Source organism: Pelodiscus sinensis, chromosome 8 (assembly GCF_052426305.1).
Source record: "Pelodiscus sinensis isolate ZL-2025 chromosome 8, ASM5242630v1, whole genome shotgun sequence".
NCBI classification, from domain to species: Eukaryota; Metazoa; Chordata; order Testudines; family Trionychidae; genus Pelodiscus; species Pelodiscus sinensis.
Genome location: NC_143059.1, coordinates 17,857,069 through 17,881,695, shown reverse-complemented (window position 1 = coordinate 17,881,695; position 24,627 = coordinate 17,857,069). Strand labels below are relative to the sequence as shown.

General features: G+C 43.2%; 1 protein-coding gene across 3 annotated transcripts in view; it reads right to left on the bottom strand.

The window, feature by feature from the left end:
• Window positions 1-24,627, bottom strand: part of WAPL (WAPL cohesin release factor) — a 135,654-nt gene that overhangs the window by 42,143 nt on the left and 68,884 nt on the right. For all 3 annotated transcript variants that reach the window (XM_075934835.2, XM_075934834.2, XM_075934833.2), the window contains exons 4-5: window positions 24,007-24,125; window positions 10,854-10,949 (exon numbers count right to left, since the gene is read on the bottom strand). In XM_075934835.2, the coding sequence (XP_075790950.1) occupies window positions 10,854-10,949; window positions 24,007-24,125 (215 nt within the window). The remainder of the gene's footprint in view (window positions 1-10,853; window positions 10,950-24,006; window positions 24,126-24,627) is intronic.

Genomic DNA, 24,627 nt, shown 5'->3' with positions numbered 1-24,627 from the left:
ACAATTTTTCACTGGGACAGTATTACAGTTCCAGCCTGTTTTCAGGTTGCTTCTGCCAGACTCACTCCTGACTTTCAAGATTAGCAAGAAGACAGGAAACATTATCCAATAAAGATGAGACACATCTCAAAATGTTTCAAATTAATTACTAAACCCTTCCCCCCAAAAAACAATTGCCATTTATGCTTATCCTCAAACTCAGTTTTTCCAACTTAAGCCACTCTTCAGAACCAAGCATGCATGAATCCCATGAACTCTACAAAGGCAAATGAAACTTTATACTGATGTACAAATGTAACTGCCTTGTGCACTCAGGGCCTAAATTCATGTAAAGTACCAACCAAAACTTTCAAATTGTATATATGAGCCCTAAAATGTTGTGCCTGATTCAGTTCTTGGATTAACAGCTTTCCTTTGAAAGCAAATACCAGACTAAGTTTGGATTGGTTCTCTAAGCCAAGAAGCAGAGGACTTGGAATAAGCAGATGTAAAGATGGGGGTTACTCACCTGTAACTGGAGATTCTACAAGATGTGTGTTCCCTATGTTTATTTCATATGGGATATCCATATGCTTCATGCACCTGAGACAGGAGATTTATAGAAAACAGCATCCATTGGTTTGTGCAATTAATTGCCTTGCACTCTCAACTGAGGATATAATGGGTGGTACAGACTGAAACCTCTTCAGTAGTTGTTCTTACCGTGAAGCAGAAAGGATACAAGGCAGAAGGGAAGATGAGTTGGCAGCAGATTACACAAAGGGAATACACAACTTGAAGAACCTCCAGTTATAGGCAAGTAGCCTCTATTCCTTCAAGTACTGGTCCCTATATGTATATGATGAGCAACATTCAAACAGGAGGGGTTTGGAAACATGTACATTGTCTAGATTCCTGTAATACTGCTGTTCCAGCAGCTGTATCTGCAGAAGAGGGCTGGATTAAGGCATACTACTTCACAAAAGTGTGGCTAGCATTCCCAATAGTTGCCATAAAATATCTAGCACAGTACTTCTCAAAGAAAAGCTGCTTGTACCCTCATGGAATGGGCCTTCACCTTGTTCAAGGTAGGAATACTTCCACTTAAGACTCTGTGAAGACAGCATTTGTCCTCTTGATCACGCCATTATAGTAGCAAATAGCCTTAGGAGTTTTCCTAAACTAGGTTTTGTTCACTGCAGGTGGAATGCCAAAGCATGTTTGATGAAGAAAATGAAGTCTCCTCTCCTCGCTGGAAGCAAGAGGTTTTGGAAAGATACTCACTAGTAAATGAATTTGTTCATGTGAAACTTGGAAATTACCCTGGGATATGGGCAACTGATATGCTAGCATTGCCTTCCCAAACTATCAGCCTGGCCCCGCTCACACTCCGCACACCGCCCATCCTCTCACGCTCTGGGGCTGGGGAGGCTAGGGCTGTGCACTCTCCTCACGCCCCCCATGCCCCAGTGCCGGGGCTGCAGTGCCTGCCCACCATGCTACAGGGGTGAGGTGGCTTGGCTTCTGTGGGGGGCAGGGCCTCTGCAGAAAGGGCAGGACTGAGGGCTTGTGTCAAGGCTTCTTCCCCACTCTGGCATGATAAATGTAGAAGTGGGAGCCCGCAAAAGTACCCCCAAACCTTATCTCCAGGCTTTGGTATAAAGCTTCCCCCCAAAAAAATCTTAAAACCCTAGATTTTAGGGATAAAAATCCATGGCCACCACCCAAGTAATAATAAAGAAACCAGGGAGTCTTTCAACTCAGTTAGGCGACTGCAGAAGTAGTCTGTGAAGATGCTCGCAGTTACCTATGCTTTCGCATTAGATCTCCAAACAACAGGAAAATGCCCCAGCTAAAGCTCTAGGGTTGGCCGAACGGTAAACTACTACTGGTTTGAGCTTGCAATCCCTGTTGGCATTGGCGCATAGCACCACAGTCATATGATCCTTTGTAGCCTTAAAGCCAGGTGCATAAGCCTCTTCACGAGAGAGATATGTGCGTGCCAGCATGCACTTCCAGTAGAGTACTGTTTCATCCAGGTTAAACAGCTGTTTAGACGAATAGACACCTTCCTTTATAATAGTTTTAAGTATCTCTGGGAATGATTCAGCAGCCTGTCAGCAGCAGCCGCCTCTCCAGTTATTTTTATATGACATAAGTTTGAACGCTTTTTAAAGCATTCGAACCAACCATGACTTGCATTAAATGGCTTGGCATCAGTTTCATTCAGTTCTAATTTAACTGCATTACATAAAACTTTGGCTTTTTCCTGAACAGCTGCCACACTCACTAGCGTCTTTTGTTGTGTTTGGTCTTCAATCCACACAGACTCTCCATATTTTCCATTAGATTAGATTGTGTACGAACAACCTTCTTAGCACTCACTGGTGTTCTATTTTTGTAACTTTCCTTAATTTTCTCAGCTTGAGCGTGGATCGTGCAGACACTAGATTCGCATATTCAAAGCGCAGGAGATATCACAATTACGTTCACCTTTTTCAATTCACTTAGTCACTTCAAGTTTCTCTTCTAATGTAAACGATTTTCTATGCTTCTTGCTTGCAGAAGCAGATATATCACTTTCCTTATGCTTTCCACTCATGATAAGGGATAATACACAGCAAAGTATCTAGTAACACAAGTCGCCGTGGTTTGTTAAAACATAAGATGAACACGTGAGTGAGCGGAGGAGTGCTGTGACCATGTGTATTCATCCGCTCATGTGTATTACCACTGTTTTTACCAACTTATAGCACTGTGCGAAGTCGTCCGCCACTTGATTATTTTAGTGTTATTTCAGGGACAGTCATGTTCAGGGCTCGACAAACCGCTGTTTCTATTCGCCCGTGGTGAGATGATTTCAGCCCCAATCACTGGCGCTGTGCGCATGCACAGTGCCGGTCTGGTGCATGCATGGGTGCAGGGCTGGCGAGTAGTTCTCGCCATAATTTGTCAAGCCCTGGTCATGTTATTTGAAAAATATTCCCCAAATATCGTGCTATTGCAAAAATGTGTTAAGCGGGCACGTGTTAAATGAGTAATTACTGTAATGAGAATTAACCCAGATCTGTAGTGACAAAGTTTTGCAGAAGCTGAGTGCAAAGAGACCTTCAATCCCAGTTAGCCAAAATTCACCATTCTGTAATGGCAACACTTACAGGCCTGGAAAATTCAATACATCTAGCACCCTGCTGTCATTATGTTGATCCACAAAGAATGTCATGTGAGGTCATACACCAGAGCCAGGCTCAAAATGATGGCTAATACTGTGAAAAGTATACATGTATATTTGGAGAAACAGAGAAATTAGGAAATAAGTTCCTAAAAGACTGAATCAAGGCAAGTTTGACAAACAGGCTTCTAGCAAAGTATCTGTATTCAATTAAGCCTTGTAACACGATAGAAATTATTTACATACGAAATCAACATGAGCATGTGAAATCAGGACCCTGAAGCACACGCCACGGAGAGGTCATCCTGGCTGGGAACCAAAACTCGACTCGATTTTGGGGGACATAAGGACAGGGCAAAAGGACTCCTCTATATCTACACCTGAAGAAATAATTGAGGTGGTGCGATTATATTCATGGGAAGGGGATCCCAACCTTTCCTGTTTGGAAGTACTGTAAAGGTCATGTAGGGCAGGACTACTTTTACAGCAGTGGTCACAAACCAGTAGATTGGGATCTACCAGTAGATCTTGGAGCCTCTGATAGATAATCCTGACTGATTTGGCCAGGAATCTATCAAGTGCTGGCACTTCAGTTGTCCCTCCCCCCACCAACCTTCCCTCTCATCTCCAGACCCAACACATACGTGGGGGATTGTAGTTACTTTTTATACTGCTTGTAAAGTGGGTTATTTTTAGTTTGACCAGTTTGTGCATTTCATAACTTTCATTTCTCTCTTATGCTTAAATGTAATTATTTGAGAAATGAGTTATAAAAGGCCTAACCTGTCATGTCTAGAGTCATTATTCCTGTGGTAATTGTGCTCTTGGCATGTCCCGGCATGTCCCTGCAGTCCCTGAAAGTCAGAGCAGGGGTTCTCCACATGTTGTCCTTGCCTGCAGACACCACTCCTGCAACTCCCATTGATCAATAATGGAGAACCATGGTCTGTAGGAACTGTGGGGTTGGTGCCTGTAGATGAGGGGTAGCGTATGGGGCAAGAGCTATACATGACAGCTACTTTCAGGGTGGTGCAGGGCCAGGGCAGGTGTAAGCCTGCCTTAACTCCGCTGCTCCATATCTGGGGCAGCTGTCTGGCCACTCTCAGGGAGGGAGGGAGCCCAACATCCTGTGCTCCAGAGGCTGATGCCTTATCCCCGAGTTCACTGGAGATCCCACTCCACCTCCCTACCTTCAGCAGGTCCCTTATCCTGCTTTCCAAATGCAGGAGCCAGCTCCATCCCTGGAGCAGCCTATGTTGGCTGCTAGCTGCTCCCATGGTGGGCAGGGCGAGACTCAAGTCCCCAGGCAAATGCCATAAACCCCTTAGTCCACTCAAGAACCTACCCCACTTCCCTAGCTTCAGCGGGTCCCTTATTGTGCTTTCCTAAAGTGGGAGCCAGCTCTATCCCTGGGGCAGTCTGTGTTGGCTGTCTCGCTGCTCCAAGGGTTGGCGGGGGCAGGACTCGAGCCCCCAACCCTGTGCTCCCCAGGCAAACCCTCTAGGCTACTCCAGAAACCTCCCCACCTCCCTATCTTTAGGACATCCCCTCGCACACTCCAAATCCCTTGGCCCAAGACCAGAGCCTGCACCCCAACTCACTACCCCAAAAGTGAATGAGATTTGAGGAGGAAAGGGGATGGTGTGAGCAGGGTGAAGCCTTGGAGAAGGGATGCAGCAGGGGCGGGACATTCGAGAAGAGGGGAAGGAAACTGAGCAAGGGTATTTGGGTTTCAGTAAACCTTACATTGCATTTTAATAGCAAAGGTGATCTTGTGGTTAAAAAGGTTGGAGACCACTGTTTTAGAGGGATCAAAGTTAAGTTTATTTCTAGAAAGCATTAAATACATAACCTGCTCTCATCCTTATTCGCCATTTCTTAAATCTTAAAATTTGGTAATAAACTTATGATTGTTTTCACTATAAATACTCAGGCCCGTGATATTAATTGCTGCCCAAGCTGGAATAGGTAAACTTGTATGTACATCGCCTCCTTGGGGACAGCAGACCTGAAATTACTGAATGTATGGTAGATGTGAGACCACAAATTCTCATTGCAACCCAGGGAATGCTTCAAAATGCTTGGGCTGAAGCATACCTACTATTAACCAGCAAGGCAATTAAAGAGGAATGTAGTTCTGGAGTTATTGTTTAGGTGGCTAAAAGACTAGAAGCATCAGGCAGATAACTAGGTAAGGAAATCTCTGTTGAGGAAAGGAGGTAGCAAGGTGATTTGCAGTCGTGAGCATCCCAAAGACTATCACACAGAGGTAGTTAGTGGGATGGGTGGAAAGGCATACCTCTGGAAGGTCTATCCATGATTATACAAGATGCCCCTGGACTCCAGTCTAACGCCACTCTGGAGCATTATAGATACAGATCAACAAGAAATTGTGAAGCAATCAAGCCTCACGATGGCATTCCCCACTGGGCAAAGAATGTCCAGGATGGAACTGAGTATCTTCTACTCATGGTCTGTGGAAAACTCCCTGCTGAGATTGCCTGGGAATTCTATGCACCTGGTAGGTCAGCTGCTGAAAGCATCATGATGAGAGTTTCAAAAACTGACTGCCTCTATTCAGAAAGGAATGAGATTTTGCTCCACCTTAATTACTTCGTTTTGTATTGTGACATTATCAGGATATAAACAAAATGCTGTAAGTGTGAAGGAACCCACAGTACACTAGATGGACTACTCTCAATTCCACAAGGTCAATATACAAACTGGACTCCCAGGGAGATCATGTGCCTTGGGCAGTGCGACTATCCATATAGACTCCCCATCCTATGAGGATGCACCTGTAATTTTAGTCTGGTTCCGGAAACATGGGTGGAAAGACCCTCTGTTGTCTACCATCATCACTTCAGTATTTAAAACTGTCTTCTGTCTAGTAAGTAAACAGATCAGAGCTAAGCCTGCATGCAACTGGGATGAGTCCTAGCTAATGGCATTAAAAAGGTATATATAACCATGTCTGTCTTCTCCAACTAGGAAAGGCAGACCTTGACTACAGTAGGGATGTAAGTGAGTAGTCAAGTAGCCTAGGCTTACTGGTTAATATAGTTGAATATGTGCATTCCCCCTTCCCTGCTGCCTCTGTATCAGAGGCAGGGGAAGGAGGAGAGAAGCAGGAGCTGGTGGGAGATGGCTTAAAAGCTGGTTTCCCCCCAGCACTGTCTCCACAGTGCTGCTTGCGTCCGTCCCCCTGCTCTGCTGCTTCTATCATAGGCAACATCACCGGCGGGAGAGGAGGCTGTTGCAAAGTGGTTTCTGCCTGCAGCAAGCCCAGACTCTGCCTGGCTCTTACTACATTTGAACTGCAGAGTCACAATGGGGCATAGCTCCCGGGCCCGGCCTGAGCCGGAACTGAGTCCTTTCTCCCTTGTCAACTAATTGTGTAGTCGATAGACTCTCTACTGACTACACGATTAGCTAATTACTCGATTCCTAACATCCATAGACTACAGTCCATATCTAATTATTAGCTGTTTTACCAGGCTGGAATCTGGGGCCTGGAATCTGTTCACAGGACAGGAGACCTTCACTAACATCAAATTCAGGGTTACTCTAATAAAGCCTATTGCTTTTGTAGGAATCAAGTGAGCTTTTAATTACTTGCACATACCCAAAGGATGCCAAAAAATGAAGCAAGAATGGTATAATTGACCAGACTTCCTAGCTAGATATGCTCATCCGGAAGCAATAATCCAAATATGAAAAAAAAACCAATGTAGCTATTTCATCTTATCTGCAGAAGACCTTTGTGAAGACCCTGGTTCCATTGTCAATGCGCACTCTGAACTGGTGGTGCTCCTGTTCTACTCAAAATTTGAGGAACCTTGATTGAGGGAATGAGAGAGCAACTGCACAGGCACAGACCAACTAAGACATCTCCTGTCTCAGGGACCTGCAGACCCATGTGCGGAATATAGGTAGGGGCAAGCAGTTGGAGATGCTGAATTTCTCCACCACTCTAAGGAATCAATAACAGTATTCCAAGTATCTACGACAATGTAGGCTGTCTCATTCAGTCCACAAATCACCTATGAGCTTGATCATATAAAAAACAAAAATAAAGCCATTAATTTTGCTGCTAAAGTATCTTTGAGATCACACTTCCCTTTCCAGGTGACTCAAACTACACCCTCTTGGGCAGTGGAACAGGCAGCAAGGATATGGGTGGGAGGCGAGATGGGCTACCCATGAACACCAGATCCTAGAGCTGCCCCAACTCCCTGCACTGCTGCCTCAGATAGACAGCAGTGCCAAGGGTACTGGGGGCAGGAGGTAGCTGGTACACTTGGAAAGCTGCTGCCTCAGAGGCGGGGGAGCCTCCTACTGTCTTTGTGGAGCTGCCGCCCCACAGAGCAGCCTCTGAGGAGTCTGCTCTCCCCCCGCCCCCCCAGAGTCTGCTGCCACCCCGCGCTGCTTCCTCTGTATCCAAGTCTGCAGCATAGGGCAGCAGGCATGGCAGGGGGCTTCCTCGGAGAGGGTCCAGGAGCACACTGGCTGCCGGCCCCACCTCCAGGGAACATTGAATTACAGTGTAACCACTAAGATTTGGTGCAGTTACATGATTAGTCAATTAAATGATATGTAACATCCCTAATTTAGACCTCTCCCATATTCCTCAAGTAATATTCTGATGGCCAGAGTCCCAAATATGAAGTGAAAGAAGAAAAATGAAAAGCCTTTCCCCTATATCCTGGGATATCTGTCCCTATTCTAAGAGGATAGATTAAAAGTTGTAATTACTTGTTTATTTTTTTTAAAGAATGATTTGAAGACCTATGATCAACAAATAAATCAGTACGAGTAGCTCACTTGTAGGCTGACATTGTTAAGTTATGCAGTGCAATCATAGTACTTCATAAAATTAAAAAACTCAAACATTTAGTGTATTCAGTGAAGAATAACAAACTTCACTTTAGATTTATCAGCCTTGTGCCTCACTGTAGTTTTTGTTGAAGGGATCACAACCCAGAGAATTCCCTTTTTATCAATACTAAAAAGTAATTTTTTTAAATGACCTAAAATTCCTAGGCAATATAAGTTCACATTTGAAGAAGGCCACATTGGAAAAGGCAATGGGGACTGAGATATTTGAGAAGGGTCCAGATCAATGTTCCCTCTAAATTTTTTTCCTCCGTGTACAGAATAAATCTTCTCATGTGCACCAAAGCATGTGTGGATGTGCACCACCAGTAGAAACACATGCTGCAAGCTGAGGATGCTCTGTTCATCAGCTGGGCAGCATCTGAATCTCTGCTGGGTGGCTGCCCACATGCTCAGCTTACAGGGAACACTGTTCTAAGATCCAACAGGCTAAAGATATCAGTCTCAAAATAGAAGAGTGGGAAAACTGAAAAATATGACAGAAGATGCTGAGGGTGTAGCATGGGGCGTGAGAAAGCCTCTCAGGGGTTTTGATCAGGCACACAATGCAGTTCCAGGCCCCTCCCCCCCAGTGTGTTGCCTGGGAGCAGGAGACACGCAAGCCCTTTCAACTGCTTCTATTTAAAGGGTTTGTGCTTTCCCTGCGCCTTGCCTAGCAACCATGGGGAAGGCACAAGCCCTTTTAATAAAAGTATTTGAAAGGGCTTGCATGTCCCTGGCTCCCTAACAGCACGATAGTGGCATTGGAGCTACGAGCCCTTTTAACTGCTTCTATTTAAAGGACTTGTGCCTTCCCCACGCCTGTCTGGCAATGTGTTGCCTGGAAACCATGGGGCTCATAAGAGCCCTTTAAATAGAAACAGTTAAAAGGGCTCGCAGCTCCCCATGCCTCTAGCACATTGCTAGGGAGCTGGACACATGCGAGCCCTTTCAACTTCTTCTATTCAAAGGGCTCATGCCTGCTGGGTGGCTACAGTGCCTGACAGCCACCCGGCAGGCACAAGCTCTTTAAAAAGAAGCAACAGAAATGGCTTGCCGCTCTCGGTCCCACTGATCTGTTGCCTGGGAAGTGCGAGCCCTTTCTACTGCTTCTGTTCAAAGAGCTTGTGCCTGCCGGGCAGCACCAGGGAACAGGTTAGCAGTGGGGCCAGGAGCTGCCAGCCGTGTTATATGAATTCTAAGCCTCGAGCCCGGACAACTCTGAGAGGATGCTAAGCCCCCAGATCCCTTCCCTTTGCTCCAGGTCTCTTCCATTGGCCAGAAGTCAGTGAAGGGACCCCAGGCCATGCAAAGCTTCCAGTAGGGTAGCTCTCAATCCCGCTCTTTCTGGGTTGGTCTGTGGCCACTTCCGAAATTTGTGAAGTAGCCCCCCCCCCCTTCAAAAATTATTGTGTAGCAGTGTTAAATTATTTGCACTGTGATTGCTTCAGTTGCGTAAACGTAGAACGAAAGCAGAGTCACGAAAACAGAATCTAGTGATACGTACAATTCTCTAAGCATAATAAATTACAACTTCTAGATACATATATGCCAAAAGCACTGGATCTTGTTTAACGTAACTGTTGACTGACCCTGAAAACTGGTCAGGGCAGGAACCAATCTTGTTTCTCTCAATGACAATTCACTGATATTTTTCCAAGCAGGATTGTGTCTCAAACTGTATTAAGAATTGTTTTTCTTAAAGAACTATTCATGGCATACAGCCATCTCCTCTTGCCAACAATTTTTGTGAACATTGTTACGTTTGATTTGTTCAGCCTATACAGGCAGTCCCCGACTTACGCGGATCCGACTTATGTCGGATCTGCACTTACGAACGGGGCTCTCTCGCCCCGGAGGTCGAGGTGGCGGATTGCTACCTGCGAGCTCCGGGGCGAGAAAGCCCCGTTCGTAAGCTGCTCCGGTGCCCCTGGTCTGCTGGAGACCGTCGCCAGAGCAAAGCCTCAGAGGCGCGGCACCCCGCTGCCGCTGCGGCTCTGCTCCCCGTGTCCCTGGTCTGCTGGGGGGGGGGGCGCGCAGCTAGTGTGCCCCCACTTCCCCCCCCCCCCCCCAGCAGACCAGGCTTTTGTTTTGGACCCTGGGGCAAAGCAGCTGGGGCGCTGCCGATTGGTCCTGCAGCGCCGCTCTGGGCACTACTGGACCAACCCGGCAGCACCCCAGCTGCTCTGCCCCAGGCGTCCCCAAGTCAGCTTCTGCTGAAACTGACCAGCGCTGACTACAGGAAGCCCGAGGCAGAGTTGCTCTGCCCCGGGCTTCCTGGAATCAGCTGCTGATCAGTTTCAGCAGCAGCTGACTTGGGGACACCTGGGGTTCTTAAGTTGATTCTGTATGTAAGTCAGAACTGGCGGTCAGTTTCAGCAGCGGCTGAATCTGGACGCCAGTTCCGACTTACATACAGAATCAACTTAAGAACAAACCTACAGTCCCTATCTTGTACGTAACCTGGGGACTGCCTGTATATCCTAGATATCAGAGCAGAAAATTTGTTTCTTAAAACTATTCTATACATCTCTAATTAGAACAATTCACATAGGTATTTCACAATACTGACTTTTATAATAAAAAAGGGGCAATAAAATCAGGTTTGTAAGTCTAGTAAGTTTTTCCTTTTTGAACTTACTAGAGGAACCTCCCTCCCTCCCTAATTCAATTTCTTTCAGCTCTTATACCCAATAGCTACCATGACCATTTGGACTTCAGTCTGAATTACTACTGCCCTTGCTAATCTATTTTAATAATTTTCAAATACTGGCCAGAGTTTAGGGAGAATTAATAAAGCTTTGGAAAACAAAAAATGCCTACTCACTGGGATGGTTGGCGTTTTCAACATGGGTTGTGCAGGTAGAGCTTCTGACTCTGGCTGGTTCCAGTGCCTAGCATTATACACAGCTTTTGTTGGAGACTGAAAAAATAAAATAATTGCTTGTTATAGCTTATTAAATATGGACATCAGTGCATATTTTAAAAACAAAAAGAAATTAATTTTTAAAATTGTATACCTATTAATATAATTTAGCTTTTTTTTTTTTTTTTTAAAAAGGGTGTTTCAAAACTAACGTACACAAGTTAATTGCAACATGAGAGGAATTATACTTTAAGTTCCTTTTCAATACAAAATTACATGACATGGCTTTAACTTGACTTGAACCCCAAACATTCTAATTTTAAGAATGATAGTTAACATTCATTTCACGCTTTGAGGTAAAACCACAAATTTATGAAGAACACAACATATGTATTTCAAAGTGAATATCCTTCTGAGGATGCAAACATTAAAACTTCTTTTAATTAACATTTTCAATCTGCCTATTATCTTACATTACACATACCCATTTGTCACACCTTACCAGCAGAAATATACACTGCAGGTTTGATTAAAAATGTAAAGTCAACATATCTGGATCTGGTCATTTATCTTAAAATTGACAGAAATTCTCAAATGAAATGCCTCATCCTACTGGTACAGCCACGTGTTAAAATAGTTAGTAGTCATCTTTTTAACTGCTACCCATACATGTGCCAAGACAAACCAAAAGAGACATAAAATGAAATTTTCCTCAGTAGTTTAATGAAAACAGACTAAAACATAAAACAGCAGTTAAGATAGAAATCATATTAGTATGTTTTACATATGCTTGGAAATCAGACTTCATAAACATAACACAAGCAGTAAACTGATTTTGCCCCCAAAAATCATTAACACCAGATTACAGAGGGAGACTTCAGAACTTTTATTAATGCTAAAATTCAACACCTTGGGAATGGGCCTTAATATAGATGATAATTACCTTACATATTACAAAGACAATTTCCCCACCTATTGATATTCGTAGTAACTCCAGATTAGATACTTAATTGACTCTCACAATAAGCAATTTCCTCCTTCCTTGTCCTCCTAGCCCTCACCTTCTGTTCTATGTAGCAGATTTGTTAGTTTGTAATTTGTTTATTTTTTTCATTGTATCTCTGTTATATAATGGTCATGCCAATTCACTTTTAGAATATGATCTGAAGTGGGTCTGCCCCACGAAAGCTCATCACCTAATAAACTATCTTGTTAGTCTTTAAAATGCTACATGGCTGCTTTTTGTTTTACCAAAATCAGACTAACACGGCGACCTCTCTGTTACCCCACGAATCATGTAAAGTAGCTTTCCCCCTTGCCTTAAAACTATATTTAAATTTTAAAAGTAAGCACAAAGGGAAACTGCACGAGGGGATAAAAAAGGTGTGCCAAAAAAGCAATGAAATCCCATGCCTAAAACCGCCTGTTGGACTATGCATGCTCTCTTTGAATGTGCAATAAACAAACATGGCATTACCTACACATTGATAGATTTCCTTATTTAATAAATTACGAGAGTTTTGGGGAGGTCAGGAACAACTTCATTGCAGAAAAAGAATTTCTATTATGTGATAATTATCTGTATCACTCAAACATTTATATCGCACCACAATTTTTCATTGCTCTTCACAGAACAGCAAGATGGCTCCTGCTCCACAGAGCTTACGATACTCCACAGAGCTTACGATACAAATGAAGTTTCAGAGGATAGTCTGTTTTAGCAAAAAGAATGAGGAATCCTGTGATACTTCAAAGACTTACCAATTTATTTGGATAAAAGATTTTCTGGACTGGAGCCTGTTTTGTTAAACGTATGAAGTGGAAACTTCAGCTTGGCAGAGATAAATATACACACACAAAGATAGAAGGGTTACATTACTATGCATAGGACCAGTGCTAACCAGACCAATTCAATCAAGGTGGATGTAGTTCACTCCCAACAGTTGATAAGAAAAAAGAAAATATCAATAGCCAGTCTGATAGTGCCAAGTTACTCCAGCTCTGCATTTGTTTTTGAAATTTTTTTGCTCAAGTAAGGCAACTTTTCAGTTTGTTACCAGGGAGGTTGAAGTGCTCTGTCTGGTTTTTGAATGTCACTGTTCTTGATATCTGATTGTGTTGTGCCTGTGTGTGGACACAGTCCCATCTGGGCAACCAAGAAAGTAATAGAACGCCAATGACCATTACCTACAGCTCCCAGAGAAAACCTCTCCAGAACATCAAAGATCTACAACCTATCCTAGATGATCCCTCACTCTCACAGATCTTGGGAGGCAAGCCAGTGTCACTTACAGTCAGCCCTCCAACCTGAAGCAATCAATCAATCATCATCAACTACACACAACAGAAATACTAACCCAGGAACCAATCACTGCAACAAATCCCTCTGACAACTCTGTCCTTTTTGACACCATCATAGGACCTAACCAAATCACCCATACCATCTTGTCCACCTGCACATCTAGTAATATGATACACACCATCATGTGCCAGCAATCCCTTCTGCCGAGTACATTGGACAAACCAGACTTTCTTTACACAACAGGATAAAAGGACATCAATCAGATACCAAGAACTGTAACATTCAAAAACCAGTCAGATCATTTCAACATTCCTGGACACTCAGTAACAGGCTTGAAAATGACCATATTTAAGCAAAAAACTTCAAAACCAGACTGCAGCATGAAATTGCAGAGCTGGAGTTCATAAAGTAAACTTGACACTATCAGACTGGGCCGAATGAAGACTGGGAGTGACTAGCTCAGTACAAAAAATAATCTCCCTTTTGGTAATCTTACTTTGTATTAACTGTTGGAAATGAGCCACATCCATCCTGATGAAATCGGTCTTGTTAGCACTAGTCCTCTGCATAGTAACGTGACACTCCCTATATATCCATGTCAAACTGAAGATTCTACTTCATGCATCTGATTAAATGGGCTCCAGCATATGAAAACTTATGCCTAAATAAATTTGTTAAGTCTTTTATAGTACTCCTCATTAACACAAATTAAACAAGACAATGACAGAGGAAAGAAAGGATTTGGGGGAGGGAAGGAACAGCTGAACTAGAGCTCCACTTATGAGATTAGAGGTACATCTACACTGCAATTAGACACACAGGACTGGCCCAGACCAGCTGACAGACTCACAGGTCTCAGGCTGCAGGTCTACGTAATTGCATTGTTAATGTTCTGGCCATCAGAACTCTGAGCTCTGGGACTAACATCTCCACCACAATGAACAGACCCATAGCTCATGTGTGTGTAACTACAATACAGAGATGTCCAAGATGGCCAGATAAGTTGCTGTAGAAAAAAGGCTTACTCTTCAGAAGATATACATTTTCAGAAAATGTAAAGGACAAATTAAATTTAATAGGAGACATGGAAAATGAAAGTGTGAGGTGTTCATGTTGCAAGATTCAGCTTTCAGAAAGCTGACCCCCATCTTGACCTAGCTGCTGATCACGGAGACTGTCGCAGGAATTTGCTTCATGAGTCTGTCTTTGAAATCTGTCAATATCTGCTATCAAAATCTTCCTGCCTTCACCCTTCTTCCACCCAGAAGGGAAGAGCTTCATCTTTTCCAACCTGCAAAACCCTTTTACTCCTACATGAGGAATATACCATTGAATAATTCCAATATTCCCCTTGCATTCTTTCTTCCCAGCAGGTAAGCTTCAAGTTCCCATGATTCCTCCTAACCATTTCATTGGTTCACAACAGTTCTGAAGGCAGCAAGCAAAACTGACCATTCTTCCAACTTTACTTCTTGTTACTTATCACTAGAGATATTCCAGACTGTGCCAGCACTGCACCATTTCTTATCTGGAAAACTACTTTTCCAACCATGAGTTTTAAAAATGAAATGAAAACTCATTGGTTATACTGTTACATACACTTGCAGTGTGGGGCAGCAGCCAGCTCCCTGGGAGCTGATAAAAGCCAGGAGCTGGTTTTTAAGCCAGCTTTTGGCACCGATATCGGTTCCTGCCTGTAGTCCCACTGACATAGCAGCCTGCTGACCCCGCACTGCTGGCTTGGACAGAGACAGCAGCGCAGGGTGGCAGCCGGCTCCACATGAACAGGCCAGGAGCCTGCGTTTAATTGTTGAAAGTAATCTATAAGCCCAAGGATATTGGTTAACCGTTTAAACTGTTTACATTCATACTGTAGATATTGACATGAAGTTACATTCTTTTTTATGAAAACTTCCCATTACTTCCTGGTAAATTGAACTTGCAAATCCTGGGATTTAATATCTAGGGAAATGGAGCCAAACAACTAGGTTAGGATTTTGGGGTGCTGCAAAAGGACAACCACCACCAAGATTTATAAAGAATGTTTAGTGTTGCATAACAGCAGCAATTCATCATTTCACTTTCATTTTTGCCATGTCATATAAAATCCAGATAACTATCTTCTGCTGAAGAGCACAGTGGAACTTTACTCTCCTTTTCTGTCCATTGAGTTGCATAAAGCTCTGTTTATAAAAGTGACAGATGCTGTTTTCATATAGAAAATAATGGCTTGAAACTACAAATGCCTCAGTAAGGATGAGACAAAAACTATTCTAGGGCAGTATCTTCGGTTTTTGAGATTTGTTGGCATGCAAAAACCCAAACCTAATATAAGTAATTTCATAAAATGCACAGTTGTGTCTGTCATTTTGAAAATATTTCCAAATGGATACACCATGCTTAATTTTTAACCCTCAAAGATTTCAAAGCAGAAATGTCAAGGCACTTCAATATAGCAGTGAAGCATAGCCTGTCAGTCACATACTTAACAGAAAATAAAAACAAACAGCATGAGTCATGATGAAAATGCTGGCAAAATAAGAAAGGTAGGAACTAGTGGCAGACAAAAACATTGACCAAGACAGAGGGGACAACCCCAGCCACAGCATAGACAGAGAAAAAAAATATTTAACTTCAAATACACCTGACTTCTGTTAAGTGATAAGATTACACTAACTATTCATCAACATTTTATATTTAATATCCAAAACAAGGTATTTCATCAACTGACATGCTAAATTTGAACATTTCGATTTTATAACTGTCTGTATTTTCTCTTTTTGTTCATTAGAAAGATCTTGTGTGCATCTACCACCCTGAACACAAAGAAGAAAAACCATTTCTCTCTCTCTCTCTCTCTCCTCTCTCTCTCTCTCTCTGTGAAGTGAACAAACATTTTGTCAGTGAGGAGAAAACAAATGTCACCTGAAAGCACAAGTACACTGACACAAGGTAAAGACTTGTGATACAATACGTGCTGTGAATTCTTTAGACAAAATATTTCCTTGGGGCCAGAGGTTACCAGCATTGATATAAAAACAAGGTTTGACTCCTACTCTCCAGGGGTCAAAATGTGGATTTAATCTCACTATTTGGATTCAAGTAATTGAATTACATTTAACAGTCACTTTTTGGGTGTGAGGTACTACTAATTAACAAGTACTCATTTCACTAATTTAAATTACAGTATTTGTAATAAGGGCAGTAAAAAGGTGTCAAGGAAAGTTTAGTCTTTGACTGAAATCTTTGTAATTAAAAATCAACTTGAAGTAATATTGATATTTTTCCTGAAAGCACAACATAAGTGTGGTGTACTGTACATAATAAAGTAATGTACAGTAAAACTCCAATTGTCCGGCATCTTGATAGTCCGGCACCAACTGGAACCCGGAAGTGCTCCGGGCAGCCGGACAATTGGAGCTGCTCTGCCCCCGGCTTCCCCAAGTCTGCCGCCGCTGAAACTGACCAGTGGTTGACTTGGGGAAGTCAGGGGCAGAGCAGCTGGAATGCTGCCGGGTTGGTCCCGCAGCACCGCTCAGATGAGGTCAGCAGTGGCTGACTTGGGGAAGCTGGGGGCAGAGCAGCTGGGGTGCTGCCAGGTTGGTCCTGCAGCGCTGCCCCTCACCTAAGCGGCACTGCGGGACCAACCCGGCAGCACCCCAGCTGCCCTGCCCCCGGTTTCCCCAAGTCAGCCACTGCTGAAACTGACCAGCGACGGACTTGGGGAAGCCCGGGGCAGGGCAGCCAGGGTTAGTCCCGCAGCGCTGCCCTCTCCCACACTGCGCAGTTCCCCACCGACCCCATCCCCCCATCCCAGACCCCTCATAGCCCCCCTTCCAGTACTCCGGCATATCTGATAATCCGGCACCCCCGGGTCCTAAAGGTGTCAGATTATCCGAAGTTTACTGTAGATGCTTTAGGGATATAAAATCTCATTTAACTGGTTAACTGATTAAAGAGGAGGTAACAGGGGGAAGGAGGAAGGAACAGTCCAGCTCAGCTGGAGTGGGTCCCCCCGCCATAACAGGGGCTGCACCAGCCCGGTTAGGGTAGCCCCTATCCACTGCAGGCCTCCCTCAGGCTGCCTCACTTGTTAAAGGGTGAGGCTTACCGGTTAGCCAGTTAAACATTCACAATCTTAAAATGCTTCAAACTTGAGTAGATGTGAAGTGTAAAGTGGCCAGTATTGCACAGTTGTGCGTATACATCTTGGGTGTCGTTCAGCATCACGACAAAGTTCCCTCATTCTCAGTTCTGCCAAGCCTATGCCAATTCTCAGATTTCCTTAAGAAAACCTGGTTTTCGTTGAGTCAGAATTTAAAAACGTTTAAATCAAAGATCTTAAAAAGATAATTTTCTGTAGTGATTACTTTCACTAAATATAAGTTTAGTCATGTACTATTATCTGTTCTTATTCCTGCCACCAGTGACATGTGGCAGAGCTTTGATGGGATTTCCATACAGAAACTTGGGCGAAATCAGAAGAATGGGTTTTTGCAACTTTCATACACAATTGCAGCCTGTACTAAATGAAAATATATATGCATGACAACTGGCAGCAAAGCGCCCAATGGGAGTAAAATGTGGTCTGCTTTCCCTATGTGAAGGTGTGGAATAAAAAAGTTTGTATGTTTTCAGGGTTATCTAGTAGATATCATGGGAAAAAAAACAGTTCTATCAGATTTTTTTAAGCAAACTTTGTCCTGGGTTTTGTGGAGCTATTCCACTCTAACAAAACCACATCACAGTTGAAGCAATTGCTGTCCTACAGGTTCCTTGCTCCAAACACTGATTGAGCCCTTGGCACCCAGGATCACAGCACTGCTAAAGCAAAATTTGGCTCAATTGAGATCTCTTTTCCCCTTGGTCCCAGGGAGGCCAAGCCAAACCTGAATAATGCTGTGACCCTGTGTATCACAGACCAGATTGTAATGCCTGGAGTGGAGAGCTAAGTCTTAAAGGACAGAAGCCATACTTGCAGTCTCATTCTACATCCCTTCCCTCCCCAGACCCACACATCTGGCCCCAAAACAGGACCTATCCTAATTCAGTTAGTTTAAATATTGGGAAGTATATTTGGGTGATACCAAATAACACACTTAAGATTTTGCCAATTTCAAATTATTCAAAGCTGTTACTAGGATTGAGACCACTCACTCTTAAAAATGAAACATCTTCTCAGAATCCCTAGGGCAGTTCAGTGGCACTAGCTGGGAAAACTCATATTGCACTCAAGAATGTCACATTTACTTTCCATCTTACTCAATTTTTCCCCCATTCTAGTTTTCCTTTTTTCTAAATGAAAAATGTTGACACTATTTCAAGGGCATTAATCTTATTTTGTCTTTGGAAGATGTCTAGCGAAGCATCTCCTCTCCTAACCAAACACTTTCAAATGTATAGGAAAAGTGAGTGTTTTAGCCAGTCATTGAAAAGAGTTAATGAAAGGTAGACAATCCTACCACTTTCCATTTCACTTGACTACTATCTTCCCCTATTCTGCAGGGGAAGGTAGAGAAGGGTTGGCCAGGTCTGAGGTGATGAGGGGGCTTCCATGTTGCTCTGATTTTCTTTGCTCCTTCTCTTCATGTGTGATCTTTGCTTCTGTCACCCTTATGTTGGCTCTCTCAGCTCTACCTTTTTTTAGACACAGGAATGCTGCAGGGAATTTCTCTCTCTACACCAGGGGTGGGGAACCTTTTTTGGGTTAGGAGGTGCTGACCCACAGAAAAATGAGTCAGGAGCTGCACACAAGTGAGAGGCAAGAACACAAAAAACCAAAACCTGTGTGCCATTGGTGTATCAACACATGAAAGTAGGTGCCTCAAGTAGTGACTTACCAGTCCTCCAGAGATAGAATAATGAATGCCAGGATAACCACGTGGAATTTTATTTTTTAAAATAGTTGAGTTAACACAGGTCTAGAATGGGAATGAAAGAGTATAGTCGATTAACCGATAAGCAAAAGCTTATAGGTTAATGCTATAAACTACATGCATTCCGCACCCCATACACTTTACCAGTAAATTGTTTAGAAGGCCGACCAGCAGCCCAGCTCAGTCCCATCTTGCACAGGGTCCTTGACCTGTCCCCACTGCGGTTCTGCATTTAAAGTAAAGCAGGTGGGCAGGCAGCCCAGCTCAGTTCTGGCTCGCTCTGGGTCCAGGAGCTCAGACCTCTTCCCCACGGACAGGGGCTGCCCGGTGATTATAGAATAGTCAACTAATTGGTAAGAATTCATGAGATTAATTGACTATTCAATTAACAGATATTTAACGTCCGTAGTCCAGAATAGGCCCTAGGCATTTGGAATTATGAAACAGTGGGAGTAGAAACTCTCTCCCCTTAAACTTGCAGCATCATTTCTTCAGCTCCCAGGTGAAGGAGGGATTGACCTCCAGGTACAGAAGTTTCTCATGGGGGGGGACATAAAATCAAAGACTAGAAGAACCGGAATGGACCTTGAGAGGCCATTGAGTCCAGCCCCTGCCCTCATGGTAGGACCAAGCACCAGCTAGATCATCTCTGATCGGTGATATTTAAGAGCAGGTTAGTCATCTGTGATGGAGATTCTACAACCTCCCTAGGCAACTTATTCCAGTGTTTAACCATCCTGACAGGAAGCTTTTCCTAATGTCCAACCTAAACCTCCCTTGCTAAAATTTATGCCTATTGCTTCTTGTCCTATCACGAGATGTCAAGGAGAACAGTTTTTCCTTTCTCCTCCTTGCAATACCCTTTTAGGTATTTGAAAATTATGGTGTGTCTCCTCTGTCTTCTCTTTTACAAACTCAACAAACCCAGTTCTTTCAGTCTTCCCTCATAGGTCATGTTTTCAAGACCTTTAATAAAATTTGTTACTCTTCTCTGGATCCTCTCCAATTTCTGTACATATATCTTGAATTGAGGTGCCAAAGGCCTGGACACAATACTCCAAGTAGGGCCTAATCAGTGCAGAGTAGAGTGGAAGAATGACTTCTTGTGTCTTGCTCACAACACTCCTGTTAATGCAGCCTAGAATCAAGTTTGCTTTTTTTGCAACAGTGTCACACTTTTGACTCATTTAGCTTGTGCTCCACTATCACCTCTAGATCCCCTTTATGCAATACTCCTTCCTTGACAATCACTTCCCATTCTGTGTGTGTGAAACTGACTGTTCCTTCTTAAGTGGAGCACTTTGCATTTGTCCTTATTAAACTTCATCCTTTTTGTTCTTATTAAACCTCAAACCATGTTGGCAGTTTGTCCAAATCATTTTGAATTGTGACCCTATCCTCCAAAGTACTTGCAACTACGGATGGTAGATATCAGTTAACTGAATAGGTGAGTCACCACATGAATTCCTATCAGTTACTTGACCACCCAACAGAAACTTGTTCCTTGCAGGAACATCACTGAACTAACTAGTCTCATAAGCACAGTTTCCAACGTGTTCATGTTCTTTCCACTCTAATACCACAATGCTCCATTCACAGACATCTCAGCCAGCTGTTCCATGTTCTGCCCTTCTTCCTAAATGCCCTCTAACTATACCACTGCTCCTTCCCACATTCAAGTCACTCCTCAAGTACTCTGACATCTACAAAAAGTAAACCAAACAGTAGAAAGGTAGATAGATAGCTGGACAGTTGTCTGTAGTTGATAAACAGAGTATGTACAGTTGACCAATCACTATATCCATTTTCCTAACTGTTGTGGTAACTGGGACATGGGGCCCAATTATAACAGTTGCAGGCCTACTTCAGTTATGCGCTTAACTTGTGGGGAAGTTGATGGAAGTTTATAAAATGGTCCAGTCTCAGATAAAAAATGGCAACTGGAAAAGGTAATAAGTCCAATTTTGCCTTTTACACAAAAATAATTATAAAATCAGTAAAAGTTAAAAACAATAAGACTAAGTTAGTTTAAACTTTGCCAATATAATTCAAGGACTGTGCTAAGGCCTTAGCTGAAAAAACAAGAGGATTATGGGATCACATATTAATGGACCAAACTTGAATTAGGCTGAATTTTGGACATCCAAAAACAAAAGAAGTTGACCTTAAAGAAACTTTGATGGGTAGGACTTTGTGGGATTCCAGGAAGGGAAAGGCTGCTAGGACTCAGCTATGCTCCAGAGACTTCATCCTTCTCCAAATTCATTGCATCATCATGAAGCCTAGAGCTGAACAGTGAAGCTTGGCTTTCACTGCTACCATAAGAATGTTCTTTTCTGCTCTGCTGTCTTCTTTCCTGACTTTCACAGCTTTCCATTTGATCCTGAGGTCAATTGCACCATACAGCATCAACACAATGGGATGATGAGATGGCTCATCTTAGCTCTAGCCATCATAGAAGAGACCAGTAGGACCAACCTCACAATGTTGCACATGGCAGACTGGGAGATAAGCAAAAATACAGGACAATTGCTTTCGTGATTGACATGTGAGGTTTGGGGGCCACAGCTGGCACCAGGAAACAGATGGAGTGAAGGGAAGGTGGGAGACATGGCAGCAGAGGGAAAAGGGAGAGGTTTATAAGATACTTATTAAATAACTTGTGCACCACAGCGGCAGACATCCAAGCAAGTGCACATGAACTCAATACTGGTGCACAAGAAAAAACTCACTCTGCTCATGGGTGGAAAATCTTAGAGGGAATACTGCTCTAAGGTATTACAATGCAATGGTACTAGGAAATGTATTCTAACTATAAAAGTGGGTGCGTGATGTTTTGTGGCCTACATTCCCCCCTCACTGGAAGGAAGCAGAGCAATGCCACTGACTGCTTGGGACCAGACACATGTTGTTCTGCAGCCCCCGCATCCCATAAACAACAGTGAGGGAAGGAGAAAGAGAGGGAGACCCCATGTTAGTCCCTTAGGCGACATCAGTGGGAGGGGGTGGGGGCAGCTTGGGACATGGGGCATTGTCCAGGTCCCTCCCTCAAGTGGTATAGAGCGGTCACATGGAGAAATGGCCCCTTTGCATACTTCATAACCAGTCGTCACTGGTAGAAACAATAGTTTCAAGTACTAAAATAGGGTTACCATGAAAGGCTGTGGAATTCCAGTCACCAGAGACTTTAGAGGCTAGACAAATGCCTGTCAGGGATAGTTAGGTATACCAGGCTCTATCTCAGGATTGGGGGATGGACCAGTTGATCTCTTGAGGTTCTTCCAGCCCAACATTTGTATGAATATCACAGGAAGTCCTCAGGGGAATAAAAAGCAAATGCCAAGAGGACTAAGCCTTAGAAAGAAGCATCTTCGATAGTTGGGAGATACAGGAGTCTTCATTTAATGGAAGATATGAGCTTTCACTATTCTGAAATTTCACTGATTCATTACAAGTAAGTTCCATTCCAGATGTATTTTCAGAAATTAAACTACAAAACACACTGAAAGACAAGGAAAACATACACAGTGTTGCAAAAGAATCTAGGGTTTATTGTATTCTGCTAACAGACCACATTCCTAATAAGATGAGTACTCAGTTTTACATGAAAATACGAATTAAACACAAAAATGAAACAAAATGCCTGAAGATGATTATCTATGCCACATTCCAAAATTGTGTCTTCGTTTCTGAAGCCCTGACTAGAAAGATGTGACCAGATTTTTTTTTTTTAAATATGCACACCAACACATGGAGAGTATATTCTCTTTTCCACTCCCCCAAACCCATAACACAGTAAGATTTTATTCTTTATCCTTCTGAAACAGAAGAAAATCTTTAGGCAGTGAGCAAGTATGGAAGATTTCCAAACAAAACCTAAAAATCTTAACCCATGTGTACATGAAAAAGAGCATTATAATGCGAACAATTTTGTACTCTTAAACACAGATTTGGCTTCCATGTCAAACAAATTCTACAAGCCAAATACACAGAGGTGTTGGAATTATAATTAATCAATAAATTCAATTCTCACACTGATAACTGGGACATTATCAACCTAACGTTCAATGAAGATCCCAACAGCTCTTTGTCTGTGTGGATTCTTGTGTTAGTACCCTTCCGACCTAAATGCTATCCTATGTTCCTTATCTGCCTCTTAACTATCCAATCTTTAGGTGTCTTATAGGGTACCAGTTCTGGCTACTTGTTTTTCCCTTTGATATTTTCATACCCTCTGCTCCTTGTTTCTAACCCGATCCTTTTTTCTCCCCTTTTCTTCTCCCTTTTCCCTTCTCCCCTATTTAATTTGGGTCTCTACACCCTAAACTCAAAACTCCGGTCATCTGAAGAAGTGGGCTGTGCCCACAAAAGCTCACGATACCGTCTACCTGTTTTGTTAGTCTATAAAGTGCTACCAGACTATTTGTTGTTTAAGATGTCAAAGTTGAAGAAAGATAATTAAAACAGAGTGATTAATACAATCAACCCAGGAAAAAAAGCCAGAATATCCAAGTAACCAAACCATTTGTTAACAGCTCAGTCCTAGATGCTTTATAGTCATTTTAAGATGGATTAAATAATGAATCCATTTCAAACGAGATAAAGCAGTCCATGGACCAAACACTTTTCAACAAACTCCGAAGGAAATCAATGTTCAAGTTGGACACCTTCCACCCACCCCCAGTCCAGCACCTTAGGAAACGGAGCAGCCCTGAACTAGGGGGGTCCAGTGCTCCCCTCCTAGTCGTTGGCTCCCTTCCCAGCTGTTAGTCCTGGTCTCAGGTGCCAAACTTGGCCACTGGGCTCCGTTCCAGCCCCAGTCAGAACTCTGTCATCAACACAGCTATGCTCCTGACCCTGGTCAAAAGAGCCTCTTAACACCACAATTCTGAATAAAATGAGGAAAAGACTGTCTAGTTCCAGTATTACCACTTACCCTCTTTGGTCCACTAAAAATCTTCCGGGTATTTTCCTTAGATTTATCACCTTGTTTATTTGTGCACTTTTTATTGCTTTCAGGCACACCAGATGAATCCTCTGAAAAATCCAGTAGATCTGCATAGGTAAATATAATCAAAAGATATTGTAGCAGTCAACCATTTTCCACAAAATTTTATTTTGAGTATCTAAACTGATGTATTTACAGGTGCTGGAATTAGGGATGTTAAATGGTGTTTAATCAGCTAATTGCCCCAAGGACAGCTGATTCCTGGCTCAAACCTATTCCCCCAACTGCACTTTAGCCTTTTAAATGTGTTAAGAGCCTGGTGGCTCTTAACACATTTAAAAGCACAAATGCAGCAGGGGTACCAGGTGCAAGCAGGGACAGCCGATTCACGGCTTGCACCTGGCTCCCCACTTACACCTCTGCCTCTCCAGTCCCATCACGGAGAGGGTGCTGGGAGGGGAACCAGCTTTTAAGCTAGCTCTCCCACCCCCAGCACCGGCTCCTGCTCCGACCCCCGTTACTGCCTCTGATAGAGGTGGGGGAAGCAATTAGTCAAATTACAAGTCGACTATCCAACAAGCATATGCTTATCAGATAGTTCACTATTTA